The sequence below is a fragment of the Stomoxys calcitrans genome, chromosome 3, assembly GCF_963082655.1.
Source record: "Stomoxys calcitrans chromosome 3, idStoCalc2.1, whole genome shotgun sequence".
Classification (NCBI taxonomy): domain Eukaryota; kingdom Metazoa; phylum Arthropoda; class Insecta; order Diptera; family Muscidae; genus Stomoxys; species Stomoxys calcitrans.
Window position 1 is genome coordinate 29,767,778 of NC_081554.1, and position 26,078 is coordinate 29,793,855.

Consider the following 26,078-nt stretch of genomic DNA (forward strand, 5'->3'; position numbering starts at 1 on the left):
TATCACATGTTAATGTTAAACATTTTACTTTGTATGAGAGTCTTTTTCATATAGAAGAGACGCCCCAATTGTTGTTTGCTCTGTTCACATGCTTGCTGTATTTGCTGATTGCCTAATAGCGATTATGTCAGTGCAAGTGCAAGTGCGACATAAACTTAAGAGCAACGGAGAAAATTTATTACACTACCGCTTGTTGTTATTGTTGTCTGCTGTCTGTCAACCCTAAATGGCTGTCAGCCCCAGCGCCCATGTTTTATTATTGTATTGTTGACTCTGGAAATAATAAAAACTGCCAATGAGATTTGCTGTTTGGTTTGGTACGTAAAGTGAGTGGGGCAATGAACAAAAAAGAGCTTCACAAAAAGCCACCGAATGAAAAAGAACACTAATGCATTCAGTTTATCATGTAGCTGCTATTAAGGATGGAAGCAGGGTGTGTGCGGACGTAAGCTGGCATATTTGTTCCACCTCTCCCCATGAAAAAAAAAAACAATTACTTAACAGTTTATTGTGAATTGCGTTTTGTTGATAATGCCAAAGCGCCAACACCACTAGCAACCATCATTATGGCAAGTGGCGCGCTTCTTAATTTTTGGTTGCTGCTTTCTATCTACCTATCTCTGGCAGCCTGGTGAAAAGTTTAAGACAAATGTTGGTAACATTGTCAAACTTTAAAAATTCAAATAGAAAATAATGCCAATTCAATGGTGGTGTGCCATGAAAAAATGCTGTTTAAAAAGTTTAGGCAATGCTGGCTACGCCTTCAAGCAGATGGCAACAATTTGAAATTTAAAAAGAGGAAACAAACACACAAACCAATCAACAAAGACTGCCTACAAACGAGACTTCTAAATCAGAAACTGTGAAATGGCAACATTGAAGCATGAAAACGTTTGCGAAATTTATGCCAATTGAATTGGCTGGAGTTGCCAATGGCGGATGGATGGATTTATTGGCAAATTCGAATGTTAGTGAAATTATTAAGAAGTGTCAATTATATATGAGGGCTTATTTCGTTCTTCTGGTAACATTGAAAGGAACTTAAGCCGAAACCTTCTTGAAAAACTGACGTATACCTTAATGATTAAAAAGCAAGAAATTTACAGATCAATCCAGGTGTCGCAGTCTCTTTAGTTTTTGAAAGAGAGATTAACTCTCAAAAATTCAGCAACGCGTGTATAATGTTTAATTCTATTGAAAGTTGCCCTAATTTCTGCAAAGGATAGGAGAAAAAGAGTGTAAAACAATAGTGGTGTAAAAGAGGAAAGTATTTTCATGGTGGATCTAAAGTTATTTGGTACCTACCTATTTAATACCTAACCTCCATATTGATTTGGCAGAACAGATTAAATAAAAAAGTATCTATTTCACAGTTACAGCATTCTCAATATTTGAACTACTGTCCTAAATACTGCATTGTATAACAAACGTTTAATTTTTATTGATTATTGAACTTTGCCTCTCAAAGGGCAATAGGAGACTTGAACGATTGTGTAGGAAATCAGCATACATATATAGATTTATTAAAAATTGATAAACTAAATGGATATAGTTTGAGTGCCGGGCCATAATGGAATAAGAGGAAATGAAAGGGCAGACGATTTGGCGGTGAAGGTCAGAGGACTAGGTTAACCCGAAGCCTTTCGGGTCGCCGCAGTCCGAGTTAAGGGAGTGGGCGACGAATGCGCATGCAACATTATGGAACAGCGAATCGTGTGGGGGAACCAGATCGTGAGAAGACGGTGCTATTACTGAAAGGAAGCAAGAAGAAGGTCAGTATAGTTATTGGTATCACAACGGGACACATAGACCTACTAGCTCACTTATGTAAAATCGGTGCGGCAAGTGATAACATGTGTAGAGCATGCGGGGAAGATGATAAGACGTTGGAGCATTTCTTTTGTCATTGCCCGGGTTTCGCGTCTAATAGATACCGGCACTTTGGTGGAGACACAATACCAGACATGAACCAACTTAGGTGAGTGGTATTGAAAACAATTAAGGATTTTGTAAGTAGTACGGAATTCCTAACTTAAAATGTTCACTTTATAGTTTTTAGAGCGCACATCAAGCCGATGGCTTAGGTGTATGTCCATAATGGCATGGGGCGGATTAATATCTACACCCTCTTTATAAACCCAACCTAACCTAACCTAAATGGATATATTTGCATTTAAAGTTATTTAATACCTTGGTAGTAATTAATATTTGTATGGCATCTCTGCAATTTAAGACTGCCAATCAAACATCCATGTTCAAAATCATTCATTCCCATATTTAACAAAAATATTTAAGCAATTTCCATTAGCATTCCATACATTTTTTGAATTGTTCAAATATTTTTTTTAAAAATTTCGCCTATTCCCATCAGCAGTTGGGCATATGTATATCTATATACAAGCGTATCTTTGTATATACTCGTATAAACATTCCAAAGCATTTTTTATTTGTTTTGTGGGCATGCCAATGCGAATATAAATTCCTGCGCTAGCAGCACAACTCTCTCTCTCTCTCTCTATACCGCTGTTGCTTACACACTGAGGAATTTCTGTTTGGTTGACTCGCTTGAAAATTATCTTGGTGTATTTTAACCACTAGCAGCACCTTCAAAGGCAAAGCCTTTGTTCGTTTCCTGCTAACCTATTACAAATGTTGTGAATTGTAGTCATTCTTTGAAATTTTCGAATTCTCCAAATTCCAAGCGTAATTTTTGTGGTACAACAGTAGTGAATGAATGAATAGACCGTCCGACTGTGTTGGGTGTGTACAAACAATATTGAAGATACTCGCTTGTACATTTTTGTTGATAACATTTGGTGTGTTTGCTTGGTGGTCATCACCATTGTTTTGCAATCATTTTCCAATGGGTGGGAATTATTATTTTCACGTTTTTAAGGTCTACCAATAATTCTTCTTCTTTGCCATTCAGTGAGGTTTGTTTGCTGGATCCTTCCTATAAGCTCTGTTTTTTAAATTCCAATTGTGTTTGTCCAAAAATTTGTGTGTTGAGTGAGCTTCAATACCAACATGTTGGATGTACATCTTTTGAAACATGTTGCAATCTGTTTGGGTTTGGGCTTAGCAGGCGATAATTGAGCGATTGGGGTACTATAGCTTTGATTTTAGCAATAGTTCTTGGAACAACTAATACATCTCAAATTTCATTTAAAGGCCTACAACCGTGATTTTTACCCTCCACCATAGAATGGAGTTATACTAATTTCGCTATTCTGTTTGTAACACCTCGAAATATGCGTCTAAGAACCCATAAAGTATTGGGTTGCCCAAAAAGTAATTGCGAATTTTTCATATAGTCGGCGTTGACAAATTTTTTCACAGCTTGTGACTCTGTAATTGCATTCTTTCTTCTGTCAGTTATCAGCTGTTAATTTTAGCTTGCTTTAGAAAAAAAGTGTAAAAAAGTATATTTGATTAAAGTTCATTCTAAGTTTTATTAAAAATGCATTTACTTTCTTTTAAAAAATCCGCAATTACTTTTTGGGCAACCCAATATATATATTCTTGATCGTCATGACATTTTAAGTCGATCCGTCTGTCTGTCGAAAGCACGCTAACTTTCGAAGGAGTAAAGCTAAGCTCTTGAAATTTTGCACAAATACTTTTTAATAGTGTAGGTCGGTTGGGATTGGAAATGGGCCAATCGGTCCATGTTTTGATATAGCTGCCATATAAACCGATCTAGGGTTTTGACTTCTTGAGCCTCTCGAGGGCGCAATTCTCGTCCGATTTGACTGGAATTTTGCACGAAGTGTTTTATTATAACTTCCAACTTTTGTGCTGAGTATGGTTCAAATTGGTTCATAATCTGGTATAGCTGCCATATAAACCAATCTTTGATCTTAACTTCTTGTGACGCTAGGGGGCGCAATTCTTATCCGATTTGGCTAAAATTGCTCTAGGTGTTTTGTTATGACTTTCAACAACTGTGCTGAGTATGGCGCAAATCAGCACATAGCCTGATATAGCTGTCATATAAACCGATCTGGGATCTTGACTTCTTGAGCCTCTAGAGGGCACAATTCTCATCCTACTCGGCAGAAATTTTTTACCACGGCTTCTCTCATGACCTTCAACATACGTCTCTAATATGGTCTGAATCGATCTATAGCTTGATACAGCTCCCATATAAACCGGTCTCCCGGACTGAAATATTACATAATGACTTCTACAATGTTCAGCATTCAATTCATTTATGGTCCGAATCGGATTACAACTTGATATAGCTCCAATAGCATAACAGTTCTTATTCATTATTCTTTGTTTTCCTACAAAGAGATACCGCGCAAAGAACTCGACAAATGCTATCCATGGTGGAGGGTATATAAGATTCGGCCCGGTCGAACTAAGCACGCTCTTACTTGGTTGAAGTAAATTTCTTTACTCTCACCAGTTGTTGAGCCGATTTTGGAGGCAATGATACTTTCGGCAAAGATGGTCATACTATGGAGCCAATCGTTCCAGTGCTCTCAAGCGTTAGGAGATCTCACCAAACAGAAATCTTTAATTGTTGTCGCTCATTTGTTTCTTGAGGGTATATACGATTCGGCCCGGCCGAACTTAGCACGCTTGTTTGAAGTAAATTTCTTTACTCTCACCAGTTGTAGAGCCGATTTTGGAGGCAATGATACTTTCGTTAAAGTATTTGCACACATACTTTTTATTAGTGTAGGTCGGTTGGGATTTTAAATGGGCCAAATCGGTCCATGTTTTGATATAGCTGCCATATAACCGATCGTGGGTCTTGACTTCTTGAGCCTCTAGAGGGCGCAATTCTGGTCCGATTTTACTGAAATTTTGCACGTCGTGTTTTGGTATCACATCCAACTACTGTGCTGAGTACGGTGCGAATTGATTCATAATCTGGTATAGCTGTAATATAAACCGATTTTGGATCTTGACTTCTTGAGGCTTTAGAGGGCACAAATCTCGTCCGATTTGACTGAAAATTTGCACGAAGTGTTTTATTATAACTTCCAACTACTGGGCAGAGTATGGTTCAAATTAGTTCATAATTTGGTATAGCTGTCATATAAATCGATCTGGGATCTTGACTTCTTGAGCCAATAGAGCGCGCAATTCTCATCCGATTTGGCTGAAATTTTGCATGAGGTGTTTTGTTACGACTTCCAATAACTGTGCTAAGTATGGCGCAAATTGGTACACAACCTGATCTAGCTGCCATATAAACCGATTTGGCAGAAATTTTGTACAACCGCTTCTATCATGACCTTCAATATACGTGTCTAATATGGTCTGAATCGATCAATAGCTTGATACAGCTCCCATATAAACCTATCCCCCGATTTTGGTTCTTGAGCCCCTACAAGGCGCAATTCTTATCCGAATGAACTGAAATATTACACAATGACTTCTACAATAATCAGCATTCATTTATGGTCCGAATCGGACTATAACTTTATATAGCTCCAATAGCATAACAGTTTTTATTCAATATTCTTTGTTTGCCTAAAAAGAGATACCGCGCATAGAACTCGACAAATGCGATCCATGGTGGAGGATATATAAGATTCGGCCGGGCCAAACTTAGCACGCTCTTACATGTTTTGTATACATTTTAAGCAGAATCCATGGAGGTGGGTTCCCAAGATTCGGCCCGGAGGAACTTAGTACGCTTTTACTTGTTTTGATTTTAAATCTTTTATCCTGAAAAAGAGACTATGGTACCAGCCTAAAGTAAGCAACTAAGAAACAAAACTATTATTTTGAACACAGCTGTATATCGCCATGCACCTTTTTAATTCTTAATGTTTTCCTGAATGCTAAAATTAAATTTATTATGGTTAAACGAAGCTGTGTAGGACTAATATGCTTAACGCATCCACATTACGGAATTGCAAGCACACAAAAGTGCCTTCGATGTGAAAACAGCAAAGGGTTCGTTTAAAATGCCTTTTTCTTGGGTGTTGTGAATGAGTGTAGCAAGTGATTATGAATTACAGTTTGGAAGCAAACACGCAGTGTATGCTGGCTGAGTAGTATGACCTTGATTAGGAAGGAGCCTTAATCAGACGCACTCTTGCAATGAAGAAACATTAAGTGAGACTTAACAAAAGGGATATCAAAAGGAAGCTTCTTTGAAGTCCACTCGAACGGAACAATTGATCAGTTGCACCAACCCCATAACACCCAAGCGAAAAGGCATCGTCGTCCATCCATCCATTCATTGGTCCCAACAAAGAAATTAGACGCACTATTGTCCTCATACAAATCCTCGTTGTACCAAGCGATCAGAATCGGCCAGCCCAAAATCTTCAACATCTTAGCGCCATCAACTTTAAGCATCAGCATCATCGTCACCATCACCATCAAAGTGATCTTGAATATATAACTAAACGAATTAAGGCTTTTCTTGCTCCACCACAAAAGCAACTCAACACAAAAAAGTAAAGAAACTGTAATGATCGCTTCTGGAACTAAATACAAAAAAAATATGCCTACATTCGAAAGGCGTCAGCGAACAAAGACTTTTTTTCATAAGGAGCCTCAAGAATCCTACACTGCAGCAACAGAGATGGAGATGAAAAGATGAAAAAGAGTAAAAAACCCAAAAACTGCATCTTCAATAAAATCAGCAACTATACCATCGACCAGCAATCCAGTCATGCATGATTTCAAGATGTTGGTGTGATATGTTTGGGAAATGTTATGGGGTTTTTAATTTTGTTGTTGCAATGCGATTTGTACATGGTAAAAATGAATCCCTGGTCAAAGTTTGAATTTATTTAACATTTCATTATTTTTTTAACACCATAAGGATAAACAAGTAAAAACATGTTAAGTTCGTCAGCGCCGAATCTTATATACCCTCTACCATGGATCGCAAGTGACTAGTTCTTGAAATGCTTTTTTCAAATATATGGGAGCTATATAAAGTTATCGATCAATATGGAACTTCCTGAAGAGCTAAGGACATACCCTGACTAAGAGAATAAGTCGAATCTCCTTGTTCTATGTAAACGATAGAGGGTCGGGGCTCCTCCGCCTGTGGTACAGTCGAAAAATTGGGCCAATAAAGTCGCAGTTCCTCCATCAGCGGTATGATCGAAAAGTGTCGCGCCCGGTTCAATATCTGCCTAGAAACCTTTCAACAAGAACAGAGGAAAGGTGAAGAAGATGACTGAAATACCAGAATTAGCCGCAGTCGCCCAGGAACTGAACATGGGAGGGATAAAGAAGTCTGGGGATCACGTTCAAAATTTCAGTAATTGCATCCTCCATAGGTTCAGGAAGTCAAATCCGGAGATCAGTTTATATGGCAGATATATTAGTTTACGGCCTGATTTGGACAATACTTGGCACAGTTGTAAGATGTCAAAAAATAACCTCATGCAAAATTTCAGCCAAATTGAATAACAATTACGCCATGGTTAGGTTTGGTTAGGTTAGGTTTAAGCGGCAGTCTGCCATCAGTCTCACTTATACGTTTTTGTCCATTGTGATACCACAGGAACAGAAGAAGGAATATGCCTTCTAGTTCCTACAGTTGAACTATCCCGCAAGTCTAACAACTTGCGAATGTTCTTATCCGCTAAATCAGACAGGTTCTTGAAGAAATGAGAACCTAAAGTGAAACTCCTTCTGACTGCCAGTGCGGGACACACATAGAGAAGGTGTTCTATAGTCTCTTCTTCTTCGATGTTCTCACAGCTTATGCCAAAGTCGTTTCTAGCAAACTTCAGTCTGTCACCATGTTTTCCGATAAGACAGTGACCTGTCCTGACGGACACAATGACCGAGACGTCTGTTCAAGCCAGTGACAACAAAGCGGTAGAGATTTTCAAGTCTAGATTAGGCCACATAGTTTTGAAATGCTCATAGGCCCCTCTTTGTGACTATCTATCATTCGTTGTCCTTCGGGCCTGGTCCTGAAATATTAGCTTACATGTCGCTAGAGGCATACCCACAGATTCCAGTTTCCCTGGATTGTGTAGGATAGTTCCTAGTCTCGCATGCTCGTCCGTTTTACAATCTCCTAGGATATCTCCGTGGTCCGGCACCCAGAACAGGTGAATTTTGAACTGTGCAGCCATCTCGTTGAGAGATCTGCGACAATCGAGGGCGGTTTTTGTGTTCAAAAATACGTTCTCCAGGGATTTAATGGCTGTCGGAGAAGGTATTTATGCCAATCGTCGTTATGACATTATATCTAGCCATTCCACCACTTCCTTAATAGCAAGGATCTCCGCTTGATACACACTGGTCGGGTAACATTTCGATATTACCAGTTCTGTTTCTTTAGAGCCCACCACTTTTAGTTTGGAACCATCCTTATTAAAGTCAAGGATAACACAGTGTCCGTAGCCGCCGCATTACTAAAGAGAAAGCTCCTTTAGCCTCACGGCAGTGGTCGCAGCAATTTGTCTAGCCACAATGTCAAGAGGCATTAGATATAGCATTAAATTTAATGCATCATAATGTCGTGCTCAGTGCGGCTGTGATGCACAAACAAGCCATCTTTTGGATCCGGTAGGTCCGACTATTGAACAGTAGGTGGAGTTTTGAAGCGCCGTTAACCAGACAACAACACTATATATCATTATACTTACTTAATTACTTTAATTGGCTATGACAGAACATTTGTTCCACTAGCCCATCGTAGAATAGCATTCTAAAATCTCTGAACCAAGTTTCGTGGTGTCTCCCACCACTTGATCTTTCCATCGGGCATTTGGTCATTCCGGTTTGCGTGTACCACCGTGTTTGCCTTAAATAGACTTCTTTGCTGGAGCTTCTTAATCCATTCTGACAACATGACCTAGCCAACGCAGCCGTTGTATTTTGATGCGTGTAACGTCGCCTATATTCCCCATTAACGCAAACTGGTCCATATATTTTACAAAGAATCTTTCTCTCCAAGAACTCCAAGAACTGCCTCATCTGTTTTCACAAGTACCCATGCTTCAGAACCATATAACAGCACGGTTAGATAGTGTGCCATATCTATTCACATCTGCATCTCATATAATCTTTTCCAGCATGATATTAAAGATATCACACGACAGGCTATCTCCTTGTTTGAAACCTCGTTTAGTAAAGGGTGATTTTTTTGAGGTTAGGATTTTCATGCATTAGTATTTGACAGATCACGTGGGATTTCAGACATGGTGTCAAAGAGAAAGATGCTCAGTATGCTTTGACATTTCATCATGAATAGACTTACTAACGAGCAACGCTTGCAAATCATTGAATTTCATTACCAAAATCAGTGTTCGGTTCGAAATGTGTTCATTCACCGTTCACCGAACACTGATTTTGGTAATAAAATTCAATGATTTGCAAGCGTTGCTCGTTAGTAAGTCTATTCATGATGAAATGTCAAAGCATACTGAGCATCTTTCTCTTTGACACCATGTCTGAAATCCCACGTGATCTGTCAAATACTAATGCATGAAAATCCTAACCTCAAAAAAATCACCCTTTATTTACTGACCATGGCAATATGGGGCTCAAATGAAAGATATTTGGGAGTAGAGGACGAGTCTGATATCATAGAGAGTAGAGTACGATGTTGATAGTTTTTAAGAGTAGAATACGAATCTGATATGCAAATGTGGGACTTAGTGTTTGGGGGGCAGCCCCTTCACCAAAACACCCCCAAAGGGGACAAGTTTACCAAACATAGCAATATTGGGTTCAAATGAGTGGTCTTTAGGAGTAGAGCACGAATCTGATATCAACATTCGGAAAAAGTGCCTATAGGGCCACCCACCCCTCAAATAGGACGTATTTTTCAACTATTGCAAAAGAACACGAATCTAACATATTTTTTTCAGGGCCAAGTCATTCAGTGGCCGCCCCATCCCCCAAACCGGATATGTTTACCGACTATGGAAATATGGGGATCAAATGAAAGATATTTGGAAGTAGAGCACGAGTCTGATAGCAACATTCGGGATCAACTGTCTAGGGGACGTTCCACTCCCATTACAACCCATAATAGGAAGTGACAATTTGGCGTTTATAGCGAGTTGAGCACGATGGTTATAGTTTTTCCCCCCAAATCGGCCATATTTGCTGACTATTGTAATAAGGGGCTCAAAGTAGAGCACGAGTCTAATATCAACATTCGGGATCAACTGTCTAGGGGACGTTCCACTCCCATTACAACCCATAATAGGAAGTGTTTGACAATTTGGCGTTCATCGCGAGTGGAGCACGAGGGTGATAGTTTTTCCCCCCAAATCGGTCATATTTGCTGACTATTGTAATAAGGGGCTCAAATGAAAGGAAATTGTGATTAGAAAACGAATTTGATATCCAATTTTGGATATGGCAATATGGGATTAAAAAAAAATGATATTGGAAAGTAGAGCACGATGTTGATATTTTTCCAGGGCTAAGTGTTTGGGGAACCACCCCAACCCCCAAAACACTCCTAAATAGGATATACTTTTTTTTCGACCATGGCAATATGGGGCTCAAATGGAAGGTACTGGGGAGTAAAACACGAAGTTGTTACCCATATTCGGGACCACGTTTCTGGGGGTCCACACCACCATAAGAATTCGATTTATCTTTTGAAAAAATACACAATAGTATTTTTTTATATGTATATACTTTATTATATAATAATGATGATTAATAATACACATGTATTTTGTTGTTTTTCTTTTATATAAATATAGCATAAAATAAAGAATAAAATATCATGTTTTATTTGTTATATAAAATAAAAAACAACACAAAAATACCAACAAAAAAAAAAATACCATATAAATATTCTTAAATTATAATTTTGTAAGAGCTAGGTTTTGGAGATTAATCTTTTGCTTTATAGCAAGAATATATTTGGTTCAAAATAATATCAGGTTGTTGATGAATTGTTCTACATTAGATGAGAATGTAATACGTGTTGTTTTTTTGGGAAGCAAAGTCCTATATAGTGTGTGTAAGGGAAATTGATGCGTTTGTTTTATTTGTTTTTCAAAGAAACTAAAAATCTGATCATAAATATTTCTGGAACACATTTCCATTCAATCAATCTGATCGTTGTTCATGGTAATACAGCTCTTCTCTGCAAATTGTTTTTGTCTTTGTTCAAAATTTTAATACTTTAATGTTTTCCTAATTGATGAATTTTTGATTGGAAATAGGGATTGTGCCGTGCTAATTATTAACACAATAGTGAAATATTGCCACTCTCATTGCCTGCCAAAAAGGCACGATTCAAGGGCAAGACCCCCAAAGAAGTGAGAACACCTTTGAAAGTCTCTGAACGCAGTTTGGTGACTGAATGTGCCGCATGTGAGCTACTTAGATCTGAGTATATACCTATGCGATTGCCCGTGGTGGCATATATCAACTCGGAGCCGATTGTCTGCAAGTAGTGGGCGGGTTCAGCGGGAGGTCTAAATATGAAATAAAAGTTTGCATCACTCATCTTTGTGCAAAATTCAAAGTTAATTCCCAATATACTTACGCCAACTGGTAGTGTAAATTCCCATCGTGTGCATGCCAAACCGCCAAGCTATGATCCAAAGCTGAACTAATCAATTGCTGATCATTTGGTGCAGCCAGCTGCAAAATGTCACATTCCATGCGTCGCCATGAATTCATAACAATGCCCGTGCGTGTATCCAACATAACAATGTAACCAGATGAGAGACCCACAGCCAACCAATTGCCTGAAGGAGCCACCGTCAAACACCGTACGGTGGCATTCGCTTGGGTATTCGAACTGACCCGCCATTCATTGACGTATTGCATACAGCGAGCATCGATTATTTTCACCGAAGCTTCTGCAGTACCGGCCAGCACTAAGGGCGAAGGTGATGGTAGACATTTGACTACAGTAATTGGATTATGCTTTGGCGAATCAAGTACTCCCAAGGGACGTCCAATAAAGGGGTCCCAAATGTGTACACCAGAATCGCAGGAGACTACATAACGCAAGGATTCCAAAAAGGCCAGGGAATGTATAGATTTGCGATGATCAGTATAGGTGAATTGGCAGGATTTAGCCTTTGAGCCGTCGCCTTCACTGCGAAGGGACCATAATTTTACGGTTTTATCCTGAAATATATACATATAGAGGAAATTATTATACTATGGAACATAATAAATAATAACTAGAACAAGTAAAAACACCTGAAGTTTGGCTGGGCCGAACTAACGAATACCCACCATCATTTCGTCAATCTCATGGCAGCCAGTTGTACGTACCGGATTGACCTGATGGAACCCTTTACCGGCAAGGGTTGCCGCCTCGGTGTACAAAACACTGCTACAACAACAACAAGCATCATTTCGTTAAAGTTCGTTGAAAAATAGAATCATTTTTGAATACATTGCAGTATATCGAAATATGGTCCCGTCTGGACCAAATTCGCTACGATTGTCGAGGGTTCTAATAATACACACTCAAGGCCACCGTAGCGCAGAGGTAAGCATGTCCGCCTATGACGCTGAACGCATGGGTTCGAATTATGGCGAAAAAATCAGAAAAAAATGTTTCAGCTGTTCTTATTCCATCTAAATGCTGACAACATTTGTGGACATGGCCTATGAAAAGCTTCTCCCTAACGAGGTGTCGCACTGCGACACGCCGTTCGGGGGGCTTTTAACATTGAGCTTAAAATTTGAGACCGGCAGCACTTATTGCTATGTGAGAACTTTGCCCTGTTGCTAAATGGAAAATCATGGGTAAAATTGCGATACAACTCACTGTTCTACATTTCAGACAAATCGGAAAACTACGGGAAGGATGAACAAGAACCCTACACAACTCACTGTACAAAATTTCAGCGAAATCGGGCAATAACACTGAGCCATTGTTCGCCTGTATTTTCTATCCGTCTACATCCGATTCCCGGTATCTTACCCATGGCAGCTACCGTATCCTAGTGCCTCATTCACACGGTGAGTGAGTCATGTAACTGAAACCGTACGAGCAATCCTTTTGCCAAATGTCCATCAGATACAAGAGTTGTTGTCGTATAGCATATATCGATAAATTTTGCTCACATTGTTCGGTTTACCCGTCCCATGTAAGTCACGGCACCCGCAAGCGTATTGGTATCCTAGTGCCTCATTCACACGGTGAGTGAGTCATGAAACTGAAACCGTACGAGCAATCCTTTTGTCAAATGTCCATCAGATACAAGAGTTGTTGTCGTATAGCATATATCGATAAATTTTGCTCACGTTGTTCGGTTAACCCGCCGTATGTTAGTCACGGCATCCGCAGGCGTATTGTTCAGTGTCCGATAGACAAGATTCGCAGCAAGCCTGGCGGCCGGTTTTAACGCCCAACGGACATAAAGCCGGGCGTTGTGACTTCAGACAACAGACAAACAAAACGACCAATAACAAAGGTGACAGAAAGCCCAAAAAAATTAGGGAATTTTTATAAACATATCGGATACTGGTTTTATTATTTTAAAAACAACAAAAGTCATAAAGCGCAATGGGAGTTCTGTCCAACTTTCGGGCGGCCATAAAGCCCAAACAAATTTCAGTTGTAATGAACGCATCAGGGTAGGTCAAATGTTTTTGGGCGTTATGACCGCTCACTAGCAAGCCTTAGTCTACTCTACCGACTGCAGCCCTCGTACGGGTTTAAAGTGAACCCAATAAGCTCGGACCTCAATCACGTCCCCAAAGTACCGAAACACGACTTAGAACTACTGCTGTCAATAAAGTTCTAGAATCGATAGTTAATCGGCCTTTTCAGTTTTCTGTCACTGACCAAAACGTTATTCTGTGCATCTATCCATTTCAATATGGGGCTCAAATGAAAGGTATTCGGGAGTAGATTTTGAATCTGCCATACAAAATCAGATCGAAGTTTAGGGGTCACGCCATTCCTCAAAAACGCCATTAGACCCATTATGAATATATAATACTTGGCTGAACCGATTTTCTTAAAATTTTCATAGATTGTGTGCGTTTGTCTGGAAGGAAACATATATAATTTTTAGATATCGGGTGGAGGCGGACCCTCCACCTTAGCCCAAAAACGCCACCCATATTCGAAAGTGGTCTGATGGGCACAATAAGGGTATCAAATGAAAGGTATTGGAGATCAGAAACCGAACATGGTATTAAAATTTGGGGCCAAGTACCCAACGGGCCCTCCAACCCCAAAATTCCTCTAAACAGATATTGGGTTGCCCAAAAAGTAATTGCGGATTTTTTAAAAGAAAGTAAATGCATTTTTAATAAAACTTAGAATAAACTTTAATGGAATATACTTTTTTTACACTTTTTTTCTAAAGCAAGCTTAAAGTCACAGCTGATAACTGACAGAAGAAAGAATGCAATTACAGAGTCACAAGCTGTAAAAAAATTTGTCAACGCCGACTATATGAAAAATCCGCAATTACTTTTTGGACAACCCAATATATTCGAAATTCATACCAATATGGGACTCAAATGAAAAGTATTAGGCAGTAGACTACAAATATGGCATAAAACCTTGGGTAATGGGAGGTCGCCCACCCCCAAATACCCCCAAATGGGCATATTAGCCGACCATGGTTATATGGGACTTAAATGAAAGGTATTTGGGAGTAGATTACGAATAAGACATTAAAATTTGCGTTCAAGTCTAGTTGGCGCTTTTCCTCCTAAAGATACGTCAAATGGGTTATTTGACCTATTACAACAATATGGGACTCAAATGAAAGGTATTTGAGAGTAGAAAACTAAATTGATATCCAATTTTGGAGCCAAGTGTTTTGGGGTACGCCCTAAAGCACCCCCTAAACTGAACTTCATTTTCCGTTGGTAATAAAAAAAAATGTTGATATCTATTTTCAGTGCAAAGTGCCGGTGGCCACCCCAGCCCAAATTAAAAAATTAACTGGATTAAAAGATTAATTGAAAATTGCAATCATTTTTTTAATTGAATATGCATATGAATAATTGAAAAGTTTGTCAACTATTTTTTTCAAAAATTGTGATTGATAATATCATTCTCGTGATTGAAGCAATTTCAATTAAAAAATTAATTGGTTCAATTAATTTTTATTTTTATCGTTTTCAGTCGCCATAAATCCTACTGGACTTTGATGAACAGGCAATCGTACATCCTGCTTGTTATCAGAGACCACACGACAAACGTCACTTGTTCATCTACCCAACCAATTACTCCCCAGAACCCGATAACAAGAGCAGCGCACAGACAATCAGCGATATCGAGTGGAGAGACTCCGTGGGATTTCGGGCGGTACCGCACAATGTCGTCAGTTCATAGTAAAGTTGGGCATAAACAGGAGGAGTGAAGGTAGGTGGATGATATCTATATGATATAGTTTTTGTTATTATAGAAGACTCAGGACCAAAAATGAGACATATAGGTCCAAGTTTTGGAATAGGTCCCATATAGACCGATCTTCCGAATTTACTTCCCGAATCTACAAAAAGATTATACTATCATACTACTATCCGATTTCCCTCAAATTTGAAACAAAGACTTGTTTTGAGAGTCTTCCGAACCATGCTAAATATGGGCCAAATCGGATAAATTTTTCTATATGACTGCCATTTAGACCGATCTCCCGATTAATGATTATGACTCATAAGACTTTTTTTAGCCCATTGTGCTAAGATGAGCACTATTACATCCCCCAAAGCCTGTACCGAATATGATGCAAATCGGATCATATTTGTATATAACTGGCCTAAAGACCGATCTTTCGATGTTGGGTCTCGGGTCCATAAAATTTAAATTTGCCCTCCGATTTCACTGAAATTTGGAACAGACATTTATTTAAGACCTCTATCAAGCAATTTATGTATCTAATCGGTTCATATTTGCGTATATGAAGAACTTGTGTGTACTCTGGATACCAAATTTCTGTCTAATCTGGCAAAAATTGAAGCTACCAGGGACCGTAGAAGACTATTCGGGGATCGGTTTATATGAGAGCTACATTAGCTTACGGACCAATTTGGACAAAATTACCCACGGATGTTGAAAGTCAAAATAATCTATTGCGTGCAAAATTTTAGCCAAATCGGTCTCAAGATGTCAAATCGGGACATAGATTTGCACTCCGCGCAATATTTCAACCAAATCGAACAAAAAAAAAATACTAGTTTATATGGGAGCCAATGCATTCCGAAAATGTTGACTTTTCCTATTTTTGGCACGGTCGTAACATTATCCACCGGCTTTTGCAGCGTGCCTATGATGCTCGATATGATAAGTCGAGTAATTGGCGCCTTTAAATAGCCAATGACCATAGGTCCTATGGACCGGCGATAGGTCCTATGGACCGGAAGATGATTAGCCACCTATAAGTGCTTGTTGATGATCGCCACCTTCCATACAAATATGGGGATACTTCATGATTTCGACTAAACACCTGACCTAAAAATCAGTCTTCAAAATTCTACTCAACTTTAAACCACATCACTTGGGACACACCCCAACCAAATTACAGAGTTTCTAGATCTGGATGCACGGTACGCTGTTAACAAAAGGACAACCAGGCACGGGATAGCTCTGAGCCCCACACAGGCTGGAACATTGGGGTATGATCTGTGTGGTGTTCATTGCTGCCACAAGAAGTTTAGCTGCGAGCCACTGGGCGCTTCCATAGGTTGCGGATAGTGGAATGCTCCATACTGAGGAGCTGTAACGGCAGTAGCGCCGGACAATCAGTGGTATCGAGCGGAGAGTCCTAGTGAGAGGCCAGGCGGCACCGGCTCTTGTACAAATTCTGACTGGCTATGATGCTCGATATGACAAGGCAAGTTATTGGCGCCTTTAAATAACCAATAGCCATTTGTTCCCGCGGCGATCGGTCTTTTGGGATCTCCACCTCCACATGAAAATGTGGCTACAACAAAAACAACAGAGTTTCTAGATCTGGCTGAACGGCACGGTGTTACTGCTTATTACTCGTTACTCTGGTACGTAGCAGTATGACTATATTCCCGCAGTCACTTTAGCTCAAGGAAACTGGGAAAGTACACTAATTCCATTTTTGGTAACACTTCGCAGTGACAGGTCGATGGCTTAGTAAAAAAGGGCCAATCGGGGGTATGGGAAAGCTCCAAGTCAAAATTGCAATATTAGGTCAATAGAAGAAAATCCGAAAGGGTTAGAGTTCTCAGGCCAATCTTTTTTTAAGTGCCCTTTCTATAAAACCCTGACGGAAGACAATGGGTCCCCACATTTTGCGACATATCAGATGGTTGGACCGATTTATGGAATTTTTTTCATATTTTTTATTTTTATCCATTTTTAACCCAAAAACACAAATCAGATTTTAAAATTTGGAGTCAAGTACCCAGGGGGAATGCCCTACCCAAAAGCACCCCCAAATAAGCATAAAGACCGATCGGTATTATATGGGACTCAGGGGATAAGAGGATAACCACCGCAGAAAATGTTTTTTGATGTTCTCGCCTGGATTCGAATCCTGGCGTTTAGTGGGCATGTTAACCTCTGCATAACGGTGGCCTACTGTCCCAATACCAACACCCCAATTTGGAATTTCTTACCGCCTGACCATTTACTTGAAATTTTTTCACGGTGTAATGCATCTAGTTACGAAAAACGGAAAATAACTTTGCCCGGTGCACACCTGAATCCCGGTACGGATCAGGCATTTCGAGCAATGCCTCTGTCAGGACGAAAAAATAGGAGAACTGTTGAACCTAAGGCAGGCCACCGTAGCGCAGAGGTTAGCATGTCCGCCTATGTCGCTGAACGCCTGGGTTCGAATCCTAACGTGAGGTTTTATGCAATGCAAAAACTTCTGTCCAAAGAGGTGTCGCACTGAGGCACGCCGTTCCGATTCCGTTCCTTCCTTTCTTCCTTACGCATATCTATTGCCCCTGCTTTATCCATTGTGGAAGAGCATACTGTTATATTTCCCCAAATCTTATTATTATATTAAATTATATAAAAGATTTATTCATGTTCATACCTTTGATGCCGATACAAAACTGTTCTCATTGTCCAGCGATAGTATAGCCCTCACCGAATTTGTATGCCCAACAAATGATTGAAGTTTAATTTGTTGTAAACTCAACATGGTGTCCTTTTCGGGGCGCGTTATTTCATGATTCCAATAGGCCAACCAATTACCCTTGAGGTAACGTGTATTGGGTAACTGTTCAAATTTATAGGCTATCATATCCAAAACTTCCATTGAGTCAATATGTTGCACTTTCTCTTTTGAGATAATCTTGGGAGTTGTCTGCGTTGTGGGGCTTATCACCTCAATACGATTGCCCACAACTTGGGTGCCAAAACTGTTGGCCGCTTGCATTTCTCCAGTCTCTGTCATATGGGATTCCGGCGTAGAACGTTGCGGGCAATCCACAGCATCACTTGATTTACGTGAGTTGGGTATAAAGGGTTTATAGTCGGGTTGTTCAAACTCATGACAGAGCGTCAGTATGAATTCTAAATTTAAAACGGTGCGCTTCATTATGTCTTCGCCCAAGAAACGCAGAAAAACCAAATAGGCACAATGAGCCAAAGCTGGATTGAAGACATCACCTATCTCTTCCAGTTCACGTTTAGAGTCTTGCTGACATTCATTAGAAGATGGGGGTGAAATTTTCGCTGAACGATTATCGCCATCGAAATTGATGGTCTCTCCAAAGGCTTTATCGAATATGAGGAAGAAAGGCCTTAGCACTGAAAAGCATAAATGTTCCCGGGTCATATCGGGACCCAAGCGAACGCTTAGAACATAGACAGCGTCGAGAAATTTGCGAGCTAGAACTGAACGTCCCAGATAGCCGCAAGGCATAAGAACTTGGGCAGAACCCAAAAAGCGAAGTACTGGCAAGATGATGGAGTCCAGAAATATATCCTGAAAACAGGGAAAGCAATTAAGGTGTGTTATTAAGTGGATTTTGGTAATTTTTATTGCTTACCTTCAAATGTTCCATAATTGTGGCATCGGTTAGACATGGTATCAAATATTTGACCAACTGCAATGAAGAAATTATAGCTCCCTCCAGACTGCTGGTTATGCGTTTAACCCCCAAAGCTATTAGTTCACTAATATGGGGAAAATATTGCAATAAAATCACTTGTTCTCCATACAAAGAGGCAATGGCCATTAAACATTCCAAAACCCGGACAGCACTACGATCTCCCACCACACGAGCATCTGAGACTGTGAAATAATTGAGATTTTGTGCATCGTCGTCACGGCCTGTTTCCGGCAGTAAGTTCTCCTGTCCCACATAACATAAGGTTAACATCTTCAATAGATTTTTGGCTATGAAACGTGATGTGAGAATTGGTCCCAAGCGATGTGATAGCCATATGAGACTTATGCTGCTCATTTCCGAAATGCAATTATTTTGCAAAGACTTCTCTTCAGACATTTTGGATATAACAGAGGCTTGCAAAGAATCGCTGGGTTCTTGGGAAACAGCCTGTGACCTACCGGTGGGTTCTGTATCACCCTCAGCTTGTCCCTCGGCCTGCTTAATTTCTTTGGATCGTCTTGCAGCCGCCGCCGCCTGCATTTGCTTTTGCTCTTCTTCGGCCGCCTGCAGAATCTCAAAAGAATCCACACTCTTGCGAGAGCCAATATCACAATCTATGGTATTCAGTTGATATGAGGTGCGAAATACACTGGCAGGTATAGCTATGGTGGGAGAACGTGGTCCCAATTGGCTGCTGGCGCTATTGTGCAGTGGTGAATCCATAGCATTTTGACTGCTTAGGGATATTTTGTCGGATTCTTCAAAAGAGTTATTCGATATTTTGGAGCCATAAATTATCTCAGAAATGGCCAATTTTTCTGGTGTAGTTTCCAGTTGGTGCTCATCATCCTCTTTGGCTTCCTCGGCAGTTGTTGGTCTTTGATTCATGTCAAATGAGTCCAGAGATTTGTTCGATATGTGATCGGAAGTGGAGATATGATCAGAATTGGCATCATCATCAAAACTGAAGACGTCTTCGATTTCTGGTTTGAGATTTGAAGCTGGAAGAGAGAGAAAGGGGGAACATTTTCAAATATTAGAAATAGGGCGGCCATAGTCGTTTCACATAGAAAATGTTTTCAAAAGTTGTCCTAGGACGATAGGTTTAGATTGTATGGGTAGGCCATCTTAGGGCCAAAAATGTAGGTCGATAGACAAAATTTTCTTTAAAGCCCAAATTTCACTGAAATTTCTTAAATTTTGTTCAAAAGATAAAATTTCCCCTAAATTTTTTCTAAAGACAAAATTTTCCCGAAATTTATTCTAAAGACAAAATTTGCCTGAAATTTTTTCTAAAGACAAAATTTCCCTGAAATTTTTTCTAAAGACAAAATTTCCCCGATTTTTTTTGTTAGGTAAAATTTCCCCTATTTTTTTGTATTTTCTAAAGACAAAATTCTCTGAAATTTTTTCTAAAGGCAAAATTTTCTCGAAATTTTTTCTAAAAACAAAATTTCCCCGAAATTTTTTTAAAGACAAATTCTAAAAACAAATTTCCCTGAAATTTTTCTTAAAGACAAAATTTCCTTGAAATTTTTTCTAAAGACAAAACTTCCCTAAAATGTTTTATAAAGACAAATTTCCCTGAAATTTTATCTAAAGAAAAATTTTCCTGAAATTTTTTCTAAAGACAAAATCTCCCTGAAATTTTATCTAAAGACAAAATTTCCCTGAAATTTTTTCTAAAGACAATATTTTTTTGAAAATTTTTCTAAATACAAAATTTCCCTGAAATGTTTTTAAAGACAAAATTTTCTTGAAATTTTTTCTAAAAACAAAATTTCCCAGAAGTTTTTTCTAAAGACAAAATTTCCCTGAAATTTTTTCTAAAGACAAAATTTTTCTGAAATATTTTCTAAAGACAAAATTTCCCCGAAATTTTTTCTAAAGACAAAATTCTCTGAATTTTTTTTTAAATCAAAATTTCCTCGAAATTTTTCCTTAGGACAAAATTTTCCTGAAATTTTTTCTGAAGACCAAATATTTCTGAAATTTTTTCTAAATACAAAATTTCCCTAAAATTTTTTTTAAAGACAAAATTTCCCCGAATTTTTTTCTAAAGATGAAATTTTTTCTAAAGACAAATTTTCCCTGAAATTTTTAGTAAAGTCAAAATTTCCCTAAAATTTCTTCTAAAGACAAAATTTCTAATGACAAAATTTTCTTTAATTTTTTTCTAATGACAAAAGTTCCTAAAGTATTTCTAAAGACAAAACTTTCCTAACATTTTCATGAAATTTTGTTTAAAGACAAAATTTCTAGAACTTTTCTCTAAAGCCAAAATTTTCCTGAAATTGACCCTAAAGACAAAATGTCCCAGAATTTTCTCTAAAAGACTAATTTCCCTGAAGTTTTCTCCAAAGACAATATTTCGCCAAAAAAGTTTCCCCTAAAGACAAAATTTCTCTAAACACAAAATATTTCATGAAATTTTCTCCAAAGAAAATTTCCATAAAAGAGCGCAAACGGAAAAAAATTCAATAAAATTTCCTCTAAAGGCAAATTTCATTTCATTCTAAAATTTTCCCAAAACACAAAATTTCCCTGAAATTGTTTCTGAAGGCAAGACTTCATTGATATTTTCTCTAATAACAAAATTTAATTGAAATTTTCTTTAAAGACGAAATTTTCTCCAAAGATGTAATTTTCCTGAAATTTTCCGGAAACTTTCTATTAAGACAAAATTGTCCGAAAAATTTCTCTTAAGACAAAATTTTCTCTAACCATTACAGAAATTTTTAACTTTTCCTACCTTCTGCCTCTCCCGACAAAGTATTGTCGTCCATATCATCAGCCTTTTGTGGTGACATCAGCGTCGCATCATCTTCGTTGATAACCACAGATGGATTTGTTACCAAACTTAAATTGCGGCTAGTCCTTCTACCCACTACCGAGCTGTGATAATGTAAACCATTGCCATCCTCTGGCTCTTTATAGCCGCCCACTGCTTCGATTAGCGGAGCAATGAAGTTGTAGAGAAAGCATTTCAACCCGAAACGCACAATCAAACGCAACAAAAAGATCTGATGATAGAGTTTAACCGATTTGCGTGATTTGAAAGAACTGCTGGTGGAGAAACGCAAATGCGTAGATGAATTCGAAAGAGAGTCCGCGGCAGAAGATCGATTTCTCACCGAAATCATGCCTCTTTCAAAACTTTCCACATCATACAATTTCATAATGGGCAAAAGTAAATATTTCTGTGTATGTTGTATGCCCAACGATTGGGCCACAGAATCGAACAGATTCCAGGCTGTGAGAATTGAGGTGTGCTCATCCGTCAGCAAATCGATAATGTGAGGTAGCAGGATATCAATGGCAGGGAATTGTTCAAAGCCCACAGGCTCCAGTAGTCGACGTATGTGAGCACAGCATGCCATTACCTTACACTTGCCAATTTTGCGTTCGTATTGCACTCGAAGGCGGTCCACTTCGGTGTATTTATCACAATCATAGCCATTGCATTGGAAATGGGTGTGAAGTTCTAAAAGCATTGAGGCAAAGTATAATGAATACAGAGATCGTATGAGAGCATAGGTTGGATAGAAGCTAAAGGGAAAGGGTATGAGTAGATTGTGATATATGGGCTGCAATAGCTGGGCGGCCGAAGGCAAGGGCATTCCCTTTTCCGTGATCACATCCTGTGCGTTCAGGTTAAGCAGCATGTTGGTAACATATCTTAAACACTTTGGTATATCCTGTTTGTGTAGTTGGTTAATGGTTTGGCAAGCTTTTAGGCGTAACTCAAATTTAGGCTGCAAATTATGGCCTATCAAAGGTCTTAACTTGGGCATAGCAAACAGTTCTACTATTATGCAGCCCAGTATTTGTAGATCTTTTATCTTCTTCATATGGTGCACCTGCAGATGCATTGTTTTTTGGGCCTGTGGCTTGGAACTGGCCAACAGATTTTTACTTCTGCCCCGCGAGGCTGCAGTATGCTCTGTGGGTGAGCCTTCGTTGAACAGATGATTGGTGAAGCTGTGATTTTCCGAGTAATCTTCGAAAAGCAAATCACTTGTCAACATTTTTTCAGGGGCATTTTCAGTTGGCTTTTGCAGGGGAAACGTTTTGGTAACAAATTGCTGGGACGATTCCAAGGATAGTAGTAACGCGGCAGGATTGTAGTCTTTTGGCAATTCTATAAAATTTATGGTCTTATAAAAACTCGATGAGCCTTCCTCACTTAGTGCGGCAGCCTTTAAGTTGAGACGAGGAGAATTTTTGGAATTATTTGGTGAGCTGGTGGATGAAGCCAAGACTTCTGCATTCAACGACTCTGTGGACTTGTTGATATTTTCGGTACTTTTGTTAAGACTTTTGGATTCTTTGCCTAGCTTGCTTCTTGAAGACGAAGAAGCTCTTTCTGCTTTCCGCTGTGAGCTGGGCAGTAAATTTTGTATTCTGGGAGCTTGTCGGGAAAACCAAGGCGATGTGTTTCTTTTACTAGGATGAGGATGAGTAAACAGCTGCACTATGCCTCTTTGGCATAGATTCTTATGCTGATCTACCATAGGCAAGCACACGTTCTTGGCCTTTATAGCTGCCTTGCCTGATAACTTGTAGCCGAAATTTAAATCTATCCAATGGTTAAGCCTTTCACTGACATATTGACTCTCCAAAGCCTCACGATGTTTGGCAATGAAATCCTCCGGGCAAGAAGCCCAGGTGGGCAATTCCAAATCTGGCAAATCTTCGTGTATGGATTTGAATATCATGGGATCTGCATAGAATTCCGGTATACATTCATCGGGTGTCCATTCCTGTAATCTTTGTATGGAGGCGGGATACTCGGCAGGCACCCATATCGGTCTTACATGCTCCCTCAAGATATGCTGTGGTGTACGGCGTGCCATATAAACAAAGTAGGTGATTTCCGACAAAAAATCTGACACATGGTGGGGCACCTGCTGCCCTGAGCTAAGGCAATTAGCTTCTATGTCCTTATGCATCTGCTGAGTGGCATGTTGAAACATAAGATCCAAATGAAGATCTCCTTTGTTCAGACGATATTTGCTTTTGCTCAAATCACGCCAATTTAGACCACTGCGTGACTGGAAATTCGTAACCCAGGGCATTATATGGTGATAAGAGGGATTATTTGGCGAACGTCCGGCTGCATTGTTAAGTATGGTGAGATAGTCGTAATTACTAATCTGTCCATTACACCACATGTCGCAGTAGTCTCTCAAAGTAAATTGCTTAATGTCGTAGGAGAATTTTAAATCCAATTTCAAATTGGACACATCCATGGTGTCGCCATCCACGGGTAAATCGAGTTCTTGTAGCCCTGTCGCTTCACTAGGTGAATGGGTCATAACTTCCTCTAGAAAGTAAGCCGTGATATTGGCTTCTACAGGTGGTATAAGCAAAGCCCAAAGATTTTCATTCAACAAAATATCTTGCAAGGAAATTTCACCCACAATCAAACCATTCTCATGCATGGTTTTGAACAGCTGCAGCAACTGATATACTATGAACAGGGGTTTGTTGTAGTTTCTGCTCAAAATGACTGGGCTGAAGGTTATGCAGTCATAGAGAGTGGTGGAAATGCCGGGAGGATAAAAGATAACTGCCAAATATTGGCAGGTTTCGATGCAAATCAAAGCGGGCATTATGTTGGAGTGACACTCCGTCGAGAACTCTTCAGATTTAACATCAGTCGAGTCCTCTCTCAGACGATCCAGGCCGCAGTGTATAATAGGGCACTTGAACACCCTATAAATCAACTCCTTAAGAACAGCATCATAGGGCAGTAGACTAACCGAAGGCGTAGCTCCCATTTTACCCCCTTTTCCGGCCTCCTTGTCCCCTTTTACATGTGCTCCTGAACATTTTTTATAGAAATCCGACCATAGACTACGGAAATTGTCACACATAACTTCAAAAACTGCTGGTGAATAGCTTAAAGGCATCTTCGAGCCAAAGTCATCATCTATGCCACCTCCGAGGGGACATTTAATGGGAAACACTTTACTGTAGGGTTGTTTCTTAAACAATTGCACCAGCACACGACACCATGGGTGCTCCAAGTCCCCCTCCGGATGAGCTCTTCTATCCAAATTTGGATATGTGGGGAATGTGTCTATTTTTCTCTTTTTCTCCAAGGTCTGCAGCCATTGTTTAGCACAGATCACTTGATAACGATGGGGTGACTGCGAAGTCTCAGCAACATGTTGCCAATTAATGCCAATCTCCAAGCAAACTGATTCCATAGTCTTTTTGGATCGCAAGCCGTGACTCACATAGGTCTTTGAATCACTGTTTTACATCAATTTAACACACAAAACCCAGGATTATCATGCCCGTTTGATAAGAAATTTTTTGCCCAATAACTTTTTCTTCTAAATGGGGGCGGGGTAAATAGGCATTGAATAACTGTGATTTTGATGTTTCCTCAGCCAGAAATCGATTCCAAATTGTATGCGGGGTTTTTTCTACTCAGTTTCTGTTTATTTTTTATTGCTTTTTGCTTAATTTTATTAAAATTGTCGTAGAGTTTGTAATTTGCTGTTGTTTCTTTGTCGCAAAATTACTTGTATTGTTACAGCTGATTTGCGATAAACTGTTTTTGCAAGTTATCGATAACATTGTTTATAAAAACAATGGTCAAGGGATGCCAAGTGTTACTGAGTTTAGGGTATGTTCAGTGTAGAGAACAGGAAATAAAATAATCGTTATTTTTAAAATATGTAAGGCGTTGTACTAAAGAACGTTTACATTGCAAGACTAACTGTCAAAACCACTAAAATGATTTTATAAAGGGGAAAAAGATGATTCTTGGCGAAATAGCAAATAAATAAAGTGACAAAATGTTAGTAATTCTAGCAGTAATTATTTTTTTATTTTTTGAAGATAAGTCTTCATTTTAGCTTTTGAAAGATGAAGGGGAGGTACAAGAAACCAAAAATTAAGCGGTGTTTGAAAGATTTCAGTTTGAATAAGGTAGAAATATATTAATTCAGCTTCCATAGTCAAGAGTCTACCATTTCTTTACCTCCATTTACTATCAAACCCGATTTTACTTATTCTTTTAAACCTTTACGAAGATGAGAATCACTGCTTCCGAAGACCCAAAACATAACATCATGTTATTGTAGCCAATACTTGCATGTGGGGTAGCGGTCCTT

General features: G+C 39.2%; 1 protein-coding gene across 1 annotated transcript; it reads right to left on the bottom strand.

Moving 5' to 3' along the window:
- Positions 1-10,769: 10,769 nt before the first annotated feature.
- On the bottom strand, positions 10,770-25,466 carry LOC106096329 (WD repeat-containing protein 81). Its single transcript, XM_013264024.2, has 5 exons — positions 21,701-25,466; positions 18,886-19,949; positions 17,925-18,821; positions 11,462-12,054; positions 10,770-11,390 (listed from the first exon to the last, which is right to left on the bottom strand). Exons 1-5 carry the CDS (start codon positions 25,161-25,163, stop codon positions 11,156-11,158), a joined length of 6,252 nt encoding a protein of 2,083 aa, XP_013119478.2. The 5' UTR covers positions 25,164-25,466; the 3' UTR covers positions 10,770-11,155.
- Between the last annotated feature and the right edge of the window lie 612 nt (positions 25,467-26,078).